General features: G+C 39.0%; 1 protein-coding gene across 3 annotated transcripts in view; it reads left to right on the forward strand.

The window, feature by feature from the left end:
- The window catches only part of CADM2 (cell adhesion molecule 2), a 670,542-nt gene that overhangs the window by 568,862 nt on the left and 85,965 nt on the right, over positions 1-15,715 (forward strand). For all 3 annotated transcript variants that reach the window (XM_055702988.1, XM_055702990.1, XM_055702989.1), the window contains one exon: positions 262-352. In XM_055702988.1, coding sequence (XP_055558963.1) covers positions 262-352 — 91 coding nt within the window. The remainder of the gene's footprint in view (positions 1-261; positions 353-15,715) is intronic.

A 15,715-nucleotide genomic window follows, 5' to 3' on the forward strand; every position in this document is an offset into this window, starting at 1 on the left:
AGAAAAAAGTTATTTCCTCTGAGTATACACATGCTTTCTATCTGTGTTTCCTTGGGATATAAAAGTTACTGGTTTAGTTCCATGGGTCATTTTTATTGCCATGCTGTAGACAATGAAAATTGCACAAGGCTCCATATAAAAGCATCTCCAGGTGTAAATTAAATCTATGGTATAGTCTTTTGTAAATGGAGAAGAATGTACTCTTAGATAATAAATCTTTTTTGTGTATATCAACAAGATGTCTATTTTTTTTCTTTCTAGATACACCTTTAGTTAAAATCATTTCTTCCAATTCATGGCCTGAAGAAGGACAATCTATAATTTTGACTTGTGAATCCAAAGGAAAACCTGTGTAAGTGATTTAACAAGTAATATGTTTTTGCATTTTCCTTATTCTGCTGTGATTGCAGTCTTCAGCTGCAGAAAACTACTGGTTTTGTCTCGTCCTAGGGTGTAAAGTAATCTCTGGTATAGAAAACCCCTTGAAGCCTGTCTTCATTAAGTGTCTGTAGAGGATTGGTCTTTTACTTTGTTATCTATTTTAGTTTTCAGGAAGGATTCCAGCTGTGAGATTTTTTTTTTTTTTTTTCCAGTCAGGTTTATCAACCTGAAAGGAGTGCAGGCTTAATCAGTCACTGTTTACATCATTGAACTGATGATAGAAGAGAAAATGTCTCATGAAAATCTTCCTACATCAACTAGCCTCAGGGAAAATATATTGAACTTTCTGGATGCTTTGGCTGTCATTTACAGGGGAATTTGAAGTTTAATGATATGTGCAAGTTGGCTGCCTGTTTCTACCAGAATTTGAAAATATGTAGCCTGCTTTAAGAATATAAATCATTTTACTGGGAAATTAACATCTCTGATAGCAATATTTTTTAAAGGCAGATCTGGAGAGATTAACTCTTGCACAGAATCTACTATCTAAATAGACTTCACTCTTTAAAACAGCATCTTCTCATATGAGGTGCTATATATTTACCCATAAAGATACATAAAAAATCCAATTGCTTAATATTAAGTTAATAAGAATCAAGTTGTTTAACTACTGACCTTCTGCTCAAAATATTAATATATAATGCTATATGGAGTTTTGATACACAGCTTTAGAACAGTCTGGAAAATGATAGTGCAATAATATTTTTGTTCTAGAAAAGGTGCAAATTACATGCCAGAAATCACGTCACTTAGGACTGAATTTCTCCCTGGTGTACCTTTAGTGACTTCATGGAATTGCTTAATGTAGGAACCTGAAGTCAGATTTAGGTCAAGTCAGGCACTGAAGTCCAAAGTTTCTATTTTGAAAAGCCCTTCTGAATTTACTCTGGCATCATCTAAACTCCATAAGTACTTTTCTTTTTTGTGTGTTATATGCCTGTATCATTTTAAAGCAACTCCTCCATCCAAATCTTGACTGGGCTGAGCAACTCACATCTAGATCATGCTTTTACCCTGCTTGAGACCAGAACACTGGGGGTCCATCCAATTAGTCTTAAATGTGCCCAATGCAATTGGGCTTCTGTGTACCTATGCACAGCTGAAGTAATAGGGGTTTCTGAGATAGATACCTCTGTATGTAACTCACAAAAATTAGTTGCAAGCTATCTCTTGCTTTTATAATATACTTGAAAAAGAAGCAATTACCCATTTACTTAATAGCCTTTGAGCATCCCCCTAGGTATCAGGAGGTACAGAGTCTGTTTCCCCATTATTTTCAAATTCAGCAGAGGATGTGCAAGTGCTTAATTTTAGGAAAGAGGTCAGCCCTGATTGCCCTGAATGCACTGTTGGCTAGGTGGTATTTAGGATTTTCCCTGTTGCAGTGTTTTCCTCATGACTTACCAGGTGACAGCAACATGCCAAGTGCTGTCTTTGGCAAATAAAGACTACAGGCATTCTAGCCCCAGGTGCTTGATTTTCATTATTCATCTAACATTCACTGTAGGGATACAGATTAGAAGTAAAGCAGTCATTATGTAGTTTTATATTCTTAATTACCTGCTGTTTGTTGGGGAGGGGGTGCTGTTTGGTCCTTCACATTTGGAGTCATTAGATAACAAGAAAATCTGGAGGTTATGGGTTGATTTCTTCTTTTTGTTCTTTTTAGTTTTGTGAGACAGCTGGAGGGTTTGACAGATGGATGTAATCGGTATGTGGATGTATAATACCAAAGAGGGGTTCTAGTCCTCCAATGGTTTCACCTGCCTCTGAGTATTACACAAGGAGGCATGGTGCTTTTCATTTTCTGAGTGTATGGGAGTCATTTCAACTGCCTTTAAATATCTGCACAGTAGATATTTAGATCTGAGCTTCTCCCTTGGGCTTCCCTTTGCATTGAGTGGAGAGATATGGGCACTGTTATGACATGACTGGTCTGCTCTACATTAGACAATTACAGAAGAAAGCCAGACTGGATCATACCTCTGTTACTTTCTCTCTGCTATCTACATGGAGTTTATACAGTTAATTCAGTCAGATATCTACATTTATATTTTGGGATAGCAAATACAGATATCTAAATATAGACATCTATATGAAATTCTGTGTTTAGTTTCTATGAGATATATCTTGCTCTTTGTCTACATCATATAACCACATTTTCATACTCTTCATTGAAAATGGGCAATCAATTTGATCACATGCCAAAGGCATTAGACTCTGTTAAAAAAAGAGACAATTAATCCTCTCAGATCTTAGATTTTGCTTGAGAGCCCTGTGTTTTTTAGTCATTTCTGAAGACAGTAAAAAGCCCAATAATAGTGGTATGTTTTTGCTTGACATACACAATATAATCTGTTTGGTACACATAATATTGTAGATATACATTATATGTCACCCTTAGGAGACACTAGTTAAATCAATTAAAATGGAGCTTCAACTGAGGTGTTTACCAGTTTTTTTTTTTAAACAAAACTCAGTTGCATCCTTGATGGATTCAAATGCAAACCTTACATATTGTTTTGAAAGGGCAGCCAAATAAAAACTCCACACCAGTGAATTATCAAGGCAGGGCACCTGTATGTGGTAGCCTTTGGGACACAAATATTTTGCCAATAAATTCACCTCTAATTGTCCATGCCACAAGAACTGCCAACATCAGCTGCTCTGTATTGCTTCATTAGGTCAGTCTTTCACGGCGCAGAGCCAGTAATAAATAGGCATCCTCCTGGGAGCAGTTTGCAGTTGCTTAGCATGAGAAACAGTAATGTCATGCTCCCAACCTACATTATGATTACCTTCTGGCTTGTAGAGGGAGAGAAATCGGAGAGGTCCACAGAGCCCAAATGCGTCAGTGTCACAAGATAAGTGATGAACTGTGGACTTCATGGAGAGCTCAGAGACAGCCATGGTCCTTCATAGCCATTTACACAACATGGGTTAATTTCTATACACTGACAACTTCACGTCACAGTTACAACAGTCTCTCCAGTTTCCTATAGGCAACCGTGAATCATACCAGTAAATGAACACTTCCTTATAGGTACATTTCTCTTGTATCCCAGAGCAATTTTCACAAGTTTCAAAATGACATTTGAGATGAAAATGGAGAAAGAATGAAGCCAGGTTGTGGCTGTGGTGACATTCATGATACTTAATAGTTGCTGCAGAGTAATTTTTTCCCCAAAAGGGAAAACAGAATGAGGCTAAAGCTAGAACACACTTACCCTGTCTTTTCATTTGGAAAAATTCTACTACGTGTGTTTGTGGCAGAGTCTTTTCTTATGCAAGACTCAGTCTCTGCCTTGTTCACACTGGCAATTTTAATAATATTGGTGTCCAGGTTTCTTTTTTTAAATTGTAGTTTAAGAAGTATTTAGCCATTTCTCTGCATAACTTAGGTCAGGACACCCTGTTGCTGACATCACTATTCAATAGCATTCCTCTTTTGGAGATACTGTTGTATAGTTTCAAACTAAATTGAACCTAATATCTTGTCTTTACAATCCTTAGAGCTATTTTGTGTTTTTCAATATTTTTGGCTAGATCCTTGGACAGTTGTCAGGCTAAAACATTTTGGTTAATGAACTTGCCCAACATGTCTGTAAGGTGTCAGTGGCTCTTTTTAATTTCTTTCTTATTTAGCATAATATAGTTTTGCCTAGGCTTTGTTTATTTTCCAAATAAGGAAATCTAATTGAGCTTCAGAAATCATAGACATTCTTTTTATGAAATCACATGCAAAGTCTATATTTTTCTGAAGTCATATTGCCTGACAGTATTTTGAATATTTTAAAATAGACGGCTGTAAAAAATAAAAAGCAAAGAACAAAATGATAATTTACAGTCATCTGTGCTTACAAAAGATTTTAAAAGTCAGTGTTTTCATATTGCAAGTTGTAGCTTCTATACACTGTGTTGGCTTAACAGTACAGTCTCATGACTCAAAAGTGCTCCAAAAGTGAACTCAAAAACTGCCCCATAATGAAAGAAAGATTCATTTTTTAATATTCTTAGTCAGCGCTTTTACCAAAGCATGCATGAAATATGTGGGGTTTTTTTAAGTCAGTGTCATTTCAGCAGAAAGGATGTAAAAATGTAATGGAATAATTAGGGCACAGGAAACAGGGAGAGTTGGCTGTCTCCTGTGTGCTGTAGAGAAATCTTTCCATTTCCATACAGCTCAGGGGAATCATAGTATAGTTGGTTGCCTAATGTAAAGTGAATATTTGGCCTTGTTTGAAATAAATAGGAAGGGTGTTTTTTTCAGGAGAACACTCATGTATGCATCCTTCATTAGAATAACTTTATTCTTAAGGTCATGAAAAAGCTGTAGAGAAAAGCACAATTAATAATAAACACTAATGTTGTATGTACCCAGTAATATAAAGTATAGCCAAATACACATTTTAATATCAGAAAAATTGATTGATCCCTTTCAGAAATGAGGGCACACCAAATAATAAAGCTTGCACAATAAAGCTGTTGTAAACTACATGTATGGTATCACCACAGAAAGTTCTGTCCTTTCTAGTATCTATTTAAAGAAGACTCCGTTGAGACAAACATTTTGCAAATGCTGATGGAAATAAATACTAATGATAACAGAGATACATACAACATCACTCTGTCGGCGACCCCAGCGAGTGACTGTTTCATTTGAGAAGGACCTCACAGGGCTCCAGGTGATAAGAGAAAACTTAGTGAAGAGAGTTAGCTAAAGTTCAGTCACCTGAAAGCAGCGGAGCCGGCCCTCATACTGGCTCATGTTTAGCCTACTGTCAGGCAGGATCACCAGGTCCTTCTCAGCTTAGATGCTGGATTTTGCATCCATCCTTGCTGAATTCCCCTGCCTCACATAAGGGAGCTGTTGGCCCATTCCCCCAGCCTGTGGAGGCCTCCCTGAATAGTGGCCTTCCCTCCAGGTATACTCAGTACAGTAGAGATTTGGTGTAAACAACCAACTTAATGAGAAGAAATTCTACCACCTCAACCTGCTCTTTGATATTAAACAGTAAAACAGGACACGACCCAGGACAGGCTCTTGAAGAAGTCTGCTTGTGACCACTCACCAGGCAGTGTCCCTTCAACCCAATCAATGGTCCAGCCTGTTTTTCACCTGTTGAGTAGTACACACATCCAGAAGAACCGTAACACACCAGCCTAGATACAAAGAATACCACTGGAGACAGTGACCAAAAGCTTGCTGAAGTCAAGGTAAACAGCATACACTGTCTTCTTTATCTACACATCCTGTGTCATTTCTTAAGAGTTTTCACGTTTGGTAGTGAGAAAATGATAGAAACATTTATTCCATGAATCGTTTTGTCACAAGCTCAAGGCTAAAATGTATTATAAAGAAAAGAGTAGAAAATCTCTTCCTTCCTCTGAACAGTTACCTTAGTTCAAACCAATTCAAAGTGGAAAGGCCTCTGAACCTAAGAAAGGTATTTTGAGAAACGCTAAAGGGACACATTTGGATTGCCTGATTTTCACTATACGGTGAGAAATATCATAATACTTTGCTCCCTGAAAACTGTGGCATTGTGGGAAGGATATAGCTTTTCAAGAGGATTGCTGACTCCTTCAGTGGAATAGTAATTATGAATGGTAGCTATGAATGATCTGTCTGACTCAGGTCTTATTTGATTCATGCCCTCAGAATACAGAATTAAAATAATTTCTTCACAGGTGTTCATATTTTTCTTCCCCCTAGTATCTCAGGGCTTGGCAAATATTTAAATGTTTATTTTTATCACACCTGAGGACAATTAGGGTATTCGATTGCCTCAAATTTACAGCTGGGAACTGAAGCAGAAAAAGAATTCTAAGATCAAAATTGACAAATAGATCACGTACATTTTAGGTCTAATATTGAACACAGTCCCCATTTTCCCAAGAGTATTTGATGTGACATAGCATCACACTCAGAAGATAGCTCATCATTGGTTTGAATTGCAACAGTGAGTTCTTAGCATGTCTACAAATCTGTGCTGGAGAGTGAAATCAGAACTAGCAGAGAAAATTGTGGAAACCCACTTGACATTCAGCTGTTACCATTTTGATGTAAGTAGTGTGCCAATAATGCTTTGAAACTACATCATAATGGCAGGTTTAGATTCTGAATCATTAGTCTAATGGCCAGCTTTTTGTCCATGTACAATTCTTTCTTTCCTACTTTGACATGATACACTTCCCAGCTTTTCTAGCAGGTGACATGGAAGTTCTGTAAGAAATTATCTCATTTTCTGCATAAATTTTATTCACTGCAGAATACTATCTGGATTGTGCCATGAATACCTAGCAGCCTAGAAAGGAATGCTAGTATCAACTCCGCCTGTATGAATTATCATAATGAATCTGGAAAAGCATGCATGTTTCTGTGTTTATAAATCACCTTGCAGAATGAATCCACAGACCAAGCTGGATGCTCAGGCAGTATCAATAAATATTAATGATTTGGAAAATTGGGTGAATTTGTCCATATCCAGGATGAAATATTACTCTAGCAAAACATGAATGTGATACCAAAGTATTTCTCCCTTAAGCTTCATACATATTTGTTCATAAGAAAACCTGTATTGTAAGAGTCTATTTCCAAGTTTCTCTGGAAAGGACCACCTAAAACTGAAATCAAGTAGGTGAAAAGAAAAAAAGAAAGGAAGTTAGATATTGGAGTTCCACTGTTTTATGTTTAGATCTGGACAACCTTTTTCTTAGCAGAAAGGTAGATGGTTTGAATTTTGTCGTAAGTGCTATGCATTTAACAAACTGGCAGTCTCCCTCGCATCCTTCACCTTGATCCCATTGACCTCCGATACCTGTCAGTAAATGAAGTATCTTTTTTATCAGATTCATGCTTTCTGAGCACTCTGAGTTTACAGTTAAGTTTCCAGGGACACGTCACACAGCTTTGGGCAAGATTCTGTAAATAAATTCTTGAACAAATGCTTACATGTACAGGACAAAGTATTGTATCTGTGTGTGTAGACTTGTACAAAGGTAAGGACCCCTCCTCACAGTTCTCAGCCCTGTGTTCCTTGTCACAGGGGAACAGGTCTCAGGATAGCTCAGGCTCTCCTATTCCTGTCTTTTGCCTTGCTCTCTGTCTATTCCAAGTTGTCTTTCTTTGAATTTGGCTTGTTCGGCAATTAGATAGAGCCTGTCTCCTACAAATACAGTATGTATCTCTGTCCTGTCTGTCTCTCCTGCCTTGTTCTAATTCCTTGAAAAGTTTCTTCCTTTTTTTTAAACAACGCTTTTTCATCTCTTTATCTTTATCCCATTTAGGGTCTGTCAATATTCTTTTCTGTCTGGAGAATTGTGAACCTCCATTTCTCCAAGAGGAACTGATTATTTTTGAGTAGGTGATTGTTAACTCAAAACCAACCTACTGTTCACTTGATCTGATGGCATATAATCCATGTCAGCTAATGTTAATCACTCTGTATCCCATGGTTATTGTCAACCACATAGAAAGGTCTTATCATCAACCAGATTTGTAGGTTAAGAATCCAGATTCTCCACCCACATAGGCAGCAGTGTATATATAAAGAAAGCTTTGCCAATATGAAACACTACATTTCAAGCTCTTTCAGCCTGGAAGGTAAAGAGAAAGTTTATCATGTGCAACACAGACTGATCACATAGCACGTGACAGAAATGTGGCAGATCGGAATATACATAACTGTTAATAACAGAGAGCCTTTTCAGTATCCGATTCTTATGCCCAGTTAATTTTTAAAAAAATTCTAGTTAATAGTCACTGATGCCAGCCCAAATCTCTGTTGAAGCCAAACTTGGCACCATTTGCCAGTACTTTGCCATTGTTGCTATAATTACTTTGGATAGTTGACCAATTTTTAAATTATTGTAATTTTGAAGGAGTTCATACTAATGATATCTCCTGCCTTGATTTAATAGGCATCTGTTATATTCTGTGTTGAATGTGTGCTCATTTGCAGTAAAATGTTCTAAAATCTTGCAAAGAATATCATATGAATTGTAGAAAAAATCTGCCTAGTGAAACTTTCCAGATAGGTAGTTTGTCTTTCCAAACCCCCAATTATTTTAAAGGATTAAGTAAATATTCAGCTTGTAACTTCCTACACCAGTATCTCATTGACATTACACCTCCACAGTAGAGTCATGGTGTGATGTAGTAGATAACATAAGAAGCAGGTAAAATTTTTGCTGAGATACAGCATGTATATTCAATAGATGAAATTTCAGTTTGTGTTAAACAGCCTAGCTGTCTGAGAGGGTTGTATCTTCTTTTTGCAGCTGGGACCTTCTATGCTCCCCCCTCTCCGCCTCTCTTCAGTATTTTGCAGAGAGTAAGGAAATTGGTGTTATAAAAAGTGTGACACAAAAAGAAACAGATGGGAGCATTAATGCCTGTCTGAAAATTACACTTTACAATAAAGCCTCCCACGGTGCTTAAGAACTTCCCCTTTAGTGTTCTGTAAAATGATCACATTGCCTAATAGGCTCAATTCAATAATTGCTTTTCCTCTTCTTTAAGTGTCCCTTTTCTGCAGTGTTTACACATAAAATGGTGCAGCAAGTACAGTGTGAAAAACAACTAAATGCAGCATTTTTAGTGCTCATTAAATCCATTTTGCATGTATTTGCCTTTCAAAAGAATTCTTTTCCTTGCTTTTAGGTGGGAACACATTCTAAAATGAAGAAAGGCCCATGGAATAGAGTAATAGATAAACTGAGATACAGCATGGGTAATTCTAATTGAGTACTGAACTGGAAGTTAAAACATAAGAAAAAAAAATAATTGGGAAAGGATATGATGCCCAGTCTCTTAAATGCTTGTTTCTATACGTAAGAGATTAGCTACACGTGCAGGTAAAATTACAGCAGTCTTGAATCAACCATTTGCAGTAGAACACAAGAAGACATGCTAGTGTAACTCCTTCAGTGCAAATCATCCTTATGGTATCTGCTCTGTTACACAATTACAGAAACAACATTTATTCCCTGTATAGCAGATGTGATCTGGAACACGCAGTGCCATGGAGAACACCAGCTCATTGCATATCCACATTTTTATCCCACATTTATAGCAACATAGTACCCTGAAAACATGTACATGCTGTAACCTAGCAGGGTAAAACACCATCCTTCTAAAGGAAAAGAAGTGTGCATTTAAAAAACAACATAAGGAAGGCACTTTAAAGCCAAATTAGGACTTTGTAATTATTTCTTTTTTATTTATTTTCTTCTTTGTATTTGGTGTCCTTTCATTCAAAAAACATCTCCTTTTCTGAGGACATAACCTCTCTTTATGAAGTTGGACACTGATTTTGGAATTGGTAGTTTTTTCCCTATTGAGAATAGTTTGCTTGGTTACTTTCACCAGTTATTTTAACTTTTTCAGTTCATTATTTTCAATTAAAAAATGCCTTTTCACACTTCCCTAGATTACTGGGACTATTAGATATGATTTTTCTTAAAATACAATTACCTATTTTTTTCCCATTTTTAAGGTGCTCAAAACAGGTTTCTGTGACTTGATTTATTATACATAATTCTGTACGTTTACTGTGATCTCAAGCTCTTGGTGTGCAGATCTCAGATCAGAGATTTTTTGAAATCACAGAATCACTATGGAGGTGTAGGTATTGGCCTGTTCACCAGTCATTGCAAAGCTGAGGCTCATATACGATTAATGTGCAAATGAAGTGCAGAAAATGAACATGAGAAGAAAGGGTTTAATCTACAGACTCAAATGTAACCTGCTTGATCATCCTTCCAAAATTAAAAATTCTCAGACTCTGTGCAAACTTAAAAAGGGGATATAAATGGGGTGAGTATGGGAGGATAACAATACAGCAAGGTCTGTTGGCATACTTTTGGAATGGCTGTCATATGTGAAAGGCAAAGCCACAAGTGAGTTGCAAAGGTTTTTTTTAACTGAGCATTGAAGCCTGTCCCTGCCACGTTCCTACCTAATACTGCACTAGTACTCATGCTGCATTTGCAGTATATACCTATTCAGTAAATCCAGTGCTCGCTTACAAATTTTCTGTAAAATGTGTTGGCAATTTTCCTTTTCTCACAAAACTGAGACTCATAGTCCCTATTGGCAGGAGTTCTCTTTGCTACAGGACAACGCAGGAGAAGTATTTTGAAAGGTGGAAGTTTTCCGCTGCAATGGGAGACACTGAATTTCCCAGTGTTGCATGCATATTGGTCTTTTTTTCATTGTTTTCTGGAAGAAGCTCTTTACTTTCCCTAGAGTTATTGCTGGGAGAAATCACTTGATACAGATTTTCTTGGTTGCTCTGAGAGAGTACTATTCTGACATATATTTTGACAAATATGCCAAGCGGGTGGCATATTTACAAAACATATGATATTCGTATGGATGGAAGGAAGTGGATATCTCTCCACACAAAGAATTTTGTGGCACTAATCCGGCCAATTATGTCACCTGCTAAGGGCTGGAAAACAAAGGCAGGAAAAATATCCAACCAACCTTTTTAGGTGTGAAAATGTAAACTTAACACTGCTCTTTGGTGTGTGGGCATAGCCCTGGAACAAATGAAGATGACAAGGTAAGTGGGATTGTGGTTCGGACAGGCATGGCAGGAAACAGGTAAGAGAATAAAAAAATCAACACCATGTATTATTAGTGTAAATTACAATTTAGATGTTCATTTTAGATAGTCTTTGTCTTTCTATTGCAAGGAAAAACTCAGAGATTTCTCAGACTAAAGTTTGTCTAGTTGAAATGAAATTTCCACATTCAAGGCTTAGTATTTAAGCAAAATAAAAAACCACTGCAAACTGTTTCCCAAACTTGTTAAGACCTGAGGAAAGACTAAGTCTGTGATTTATAGTCTTGCACAGGAGAGCAAAAGAGGCAGGCTGGTAGGATGCAGAACTTCAAGGAGATAAGAACTGCCAAAAAGCTGCCATAGCTGGTTCCCAGGCTTCTCCCTCATGTAAGAACCTGCTATAAGAAGCTAAGGGGTTGAGCAACCTCTCAGGGCTCTTAATCATGGATAACCCAGTCAGGGAACGATCTAACTGGTTGACAGTGGTGAGTATGCTGGATTTTAGCTGGTGGGGCCTGAATAAAAAATTTCATCACAGATGTGTGCACTGAGCTGAATGCATACCTGCTTCTGTGCATTACACAGCAGAGGCTTGAAGGAACAATCTTTTACAATAGAGTAGCAGCACAGGTTATTCATTATCAAAATAATACAAACAAGATGAGAGTATTCGGTGTTTATACATTGGAACACAGAAAACAATGGCTACTGTTTAGTAAAGGACCCTGTAACTGTTGCCTGTGCATCTTCTTCCATGCTGCAGGGGAGCTGCCACATGTCCATCTGTGCTGGGTGGCCCATGGCTGGCTGCCAGATGCCCACCCAGCCGCTCTCACATGCACCCTCCGCAACAGGACGTGGTTTGAGATAAGGGCAGGGAGACGCTCACCAGTTACTGTCACGGGCAAAACAGACTTGGCTTGGGGAAAATTGATGTAATTTCTTGCCGGTTAAAACAGAGTTGGGTGGTAGAGAAACAAAGACAACAATGGAAAACACCTTCCCCCCACCCCACACCTTCCTCCCTGGCTCACCTTTCCTCCTTCATTCCCAGCTCCTCTATCTCCCACTCCTGGGGACAGGGAATGGGGGCTGTGGTCCATCCCTAGCAGCTCCTCCCTGACACTCCCTCCTCACACTGCTCCAGCGTGGCCCCTTCTCCCGGGGCTGCAGGGGCACCCCGCTCGGTCTCCTGGATCACCCCCACCCCCTCCCCTCGGGCTGGCCGGGCTGTCCCTGACCCGTTTCCCCTCCCTCACGCAGGTTTCCCCACGGCCATGGCGGCTGCGGGGCCCAGCCGTGCCCTGCGCTGGGGCCGTTGGAGCCGGCTGGAACCGGCTGTGCCCGGCACGGGGCAGCCCCGGCCGCTCCCCACAGGGGCTGCCCCCGGCCCCTGACAGACCCTCCGCACCCGGGCCCTGTGCAGCACCTGGGTGAGCGCGGGGACGGGCAGCAAGGTCCTGGCTGAGGGCGGCTGCACAGGCAGCGTGGGCACGAGGTTTCTGTAGTGAACGTTATGGCGTGGACCTGCTTCTTAAAAGACGTTGCAGGTTTCCGTACACACGCACGTGTTTTGTTGCTGTCAATGATCTTTTATTACTACTTAGAAATACTGCACTGGGCACTTTTAAGAAGAAATTATAAAGATTGTGTGAAGGAGTAAGAAGCAGTGGCGGGGTGGGCTGTGATGTCCCAGCAGCAGGAGCGGGACACCCAGGCGCCACAGGGCTGGGCCCGCTGACAGGCACCGAGAGCGTGGCTCCTGGCAGGGCCGTAGCAGGCAGGTACGTGGGAGACAGATCAGTGTTTCTCCTTATTATTGCTATTTAATTGTGATTTTTTGGTTTGGGGGTTATTTTTTTTACTTTCCATGGGTCTCAAACAACCCTAGCCTATCTTCTTACCTCACACATACAATTTCTAGAATGCTCCACATGGAGTCAGCTTGTCCTGGGGAGTGACAGTCTGAGGGAGCTCTCAGCACCGTCTGCATTCAACTTGTTCTTTAAAATGTATTTACTTGCAGTTTGCACCTAGAGGCAAAAAACAGAAGTCTAGACAATTATATGGTAATCAACATCAAAAAGGGGAACTACATAAAACCGAAGAATCTTGTTAAGAAGAAGCTAAAAGGGGCAGCTAAGAGAATTAAATCTTTCCAGGCAGCCTGAGGACTATGTTAGAAAAATAAAGAGTTTAGAACTACAGGGTCAATACATATAACCTAGCAGAAACACTTGAGAAGGAGAAATTGGTGAGGCTAAACAGAAGACAGCAAAGTAATAAAAACAGTGAAGCCATACTTGAAAAATCTGAAGTTGTTTTCCAAAGAAAAGAGAAGATCCTTAGATTTTGGCAGATTAAATATGAAAACACAGTAAGCCAAACCACCAGAAAAAGTAAAAGGGAAAAAAACCCAACTTTTTTTTGAGGAGCAACTAGCAACAGGAATTGACAGTAATGGTTAATCTTTCTTGAAATATATTGGGAAGTGTGCAAGTACATTTCTAGAATCAACTGAGGATCAAGGTATAAGAGGAAGCCAGATGAATTTGTTACAGCTATGTTTACTGTGGAAGAAACTGGGTATATTACAGTATGATTCTCTTTTTTTCTGAGGTGCTCACGAACAAGATTTTCTTAAATGGACTGTGGAGGAGGTTGTGGGACAAACGGGCAAAACAAGCAGTGACAAGCCAGCAGGGCCAGATGGTTTCACCCCATCATTCAAAGGGAATTCAAGGATGAGATTGATGAATTAAGAACAGTGACAGGAAACGTAGTGCTTAAAACCACCTTGCTAACTTGGAACATCAGGGCTTCAGAGAGATCCCAGAGTATGCAAGTCTGTAGAACTGACGTCTGAGCTTCACAAATACTTAAAATTTTAAAAAGAACTAGAATTAGCAGATATCTGATTAAAAACTAACTTTTGGGGGGGAATCCAGGGGGAAAATCCTATCTTAGAAATGTCTTAGAGTTCCTTGAAACATACAGAAAATATGCCTTGTGGTGGCCTATTTGATATAGAGGGGAAATATTACAGGTGTTTCTAAAACTTTAAGTGGACTGTAAATGGCAAAGAGATGGTTGTTAGGGATTGTTGGTGCATTATCTCTTCAAATAGAAAAGTTTAAGTGTAAATTAAGCTGCTAAGAATCAGTTTTGGTACAAAGCAAGGACGTCATTTTTCATACAATGACTGGTAAACTTTGGGAATTTGTTGTCAATGGATATGGCAGATGGTAAAAATTCATGGTAATTCAAGGGAAAACTGCGTAAATTCAGGGAAAGGAAAATCCTTAAGGTCTACAGAATATTTTAAAAATGTTCTTGCTGTCAGAAGTGCCTGAGATAGTTGTAGATAGTCGCAGGAGTGCTTGGGGAGGCAACATCTGTGTTTGGCCTGTTCCCTAGACATCTGCTTATCCCTGCTGGTGGAGATAAGGCACTGGGCTAGCTGAACGTTTAGTGTGATCCAGTACAGCTGTTTCTGTGCTGTTAAGTGTTGAACGTAGACTGTTGTGGCTTGCTAGGACTAGATGCTGATGGAGCTGGATCCCATTGAGAGCTTCAGGATATCTCCTTTACAGGGCTAAAATTATTACCATGGAGGTATTAATGAATAATTTTCTGTGTGAGAGAAGTTTGTGTGAACTAAAGCACTCCCCTCTGTCTGGAGATAATGATACATTTGGGAGAAGAAAAGCAAACTCCTATAAGTAAATAATGTTTGTCTCTTTTTTTCCCTTTATTGTATTACTGTTTCATAAGTTATTTTTAGATGTAAAAGAAATTGACACAGACCAGTGTAGGACTTAGCTCTGAAATATAAATAATCATAAATTCCCAATATATTGTTATTAAGATTTCATTATATTATGAAATGAAAGCATGAAGCTTATTTATTATGATCTGATACACTGTGCTTCACATCAGCCTTCTTTGACACTGGCGAAAAAATGTAACTGAGGTACAAAGATTTTATGGTGTATTTCCATTCCTTGGTGCTCCTATAACCCTTATAAATATCAACAAACATTTGGTTACCTGTTGAGAAGAGTCATGATTCAACTAAAGATCTTAGAAATGTCATTGTTATGGCTAGTTATTAAAGATATCTTATCTGATGAAAACAGGCTATTCTTCCAAACTTCATGATGTTCTTACATGCAGTGGAAGTCAAGAAGTGCATACCTTGGTTAATGAGGGCTGGTACTGAAGACTTTGCACAGTCCTTGCTTGTCATTCAAGTTGCAGCACTGGTACTTTCATCAGCTCTCTGGGTGTTGCCTCTGCACCTCAAGTGCATGAAGGAATTTTAGTTTAATGAGGCTTCTCCTTGGCTGTGCCTTACATTGACAGCGAATAATTTTAAACAAGTAATATTTGGACAAGCAAGTAACTGTGAATGAGACTTTTGACTGTTTACTTCATGGAAAAAGCAAAGTGAATTAGCTACTTTTCATTTTCCTCTTTGATTCTTGTGCCAGCAAGCATTTGACCTTAGCTCAAAAAACGCAGCTGGTGTTTCATAGATGGGATTTCTCAGCTTGTTGTGATAACAGAGTTTCTTGTGAGTGTTGGGACACAGCTCTTACTGAAAACAGTACCAGTTAGGCATGTGAGTATCCATCGGTGTCTCAGCCTGAAATATCTAAACAGTCTAAAATCCTGACTCATCAAATGAGAGGGGGGAA

This window comes from Falco cherrug, chromosome 2, assembly GCF_023634085.1.
Source record: "Falco cherrug isolate bFalChe1 chromosome 2, bFalChe1.pri, whole genome shotgun sequence".
NCBI lineage: Eukaryota > Metazoa > Chordata > Aves > Falconiformes > Falconidae > Falco > Falco cherrug.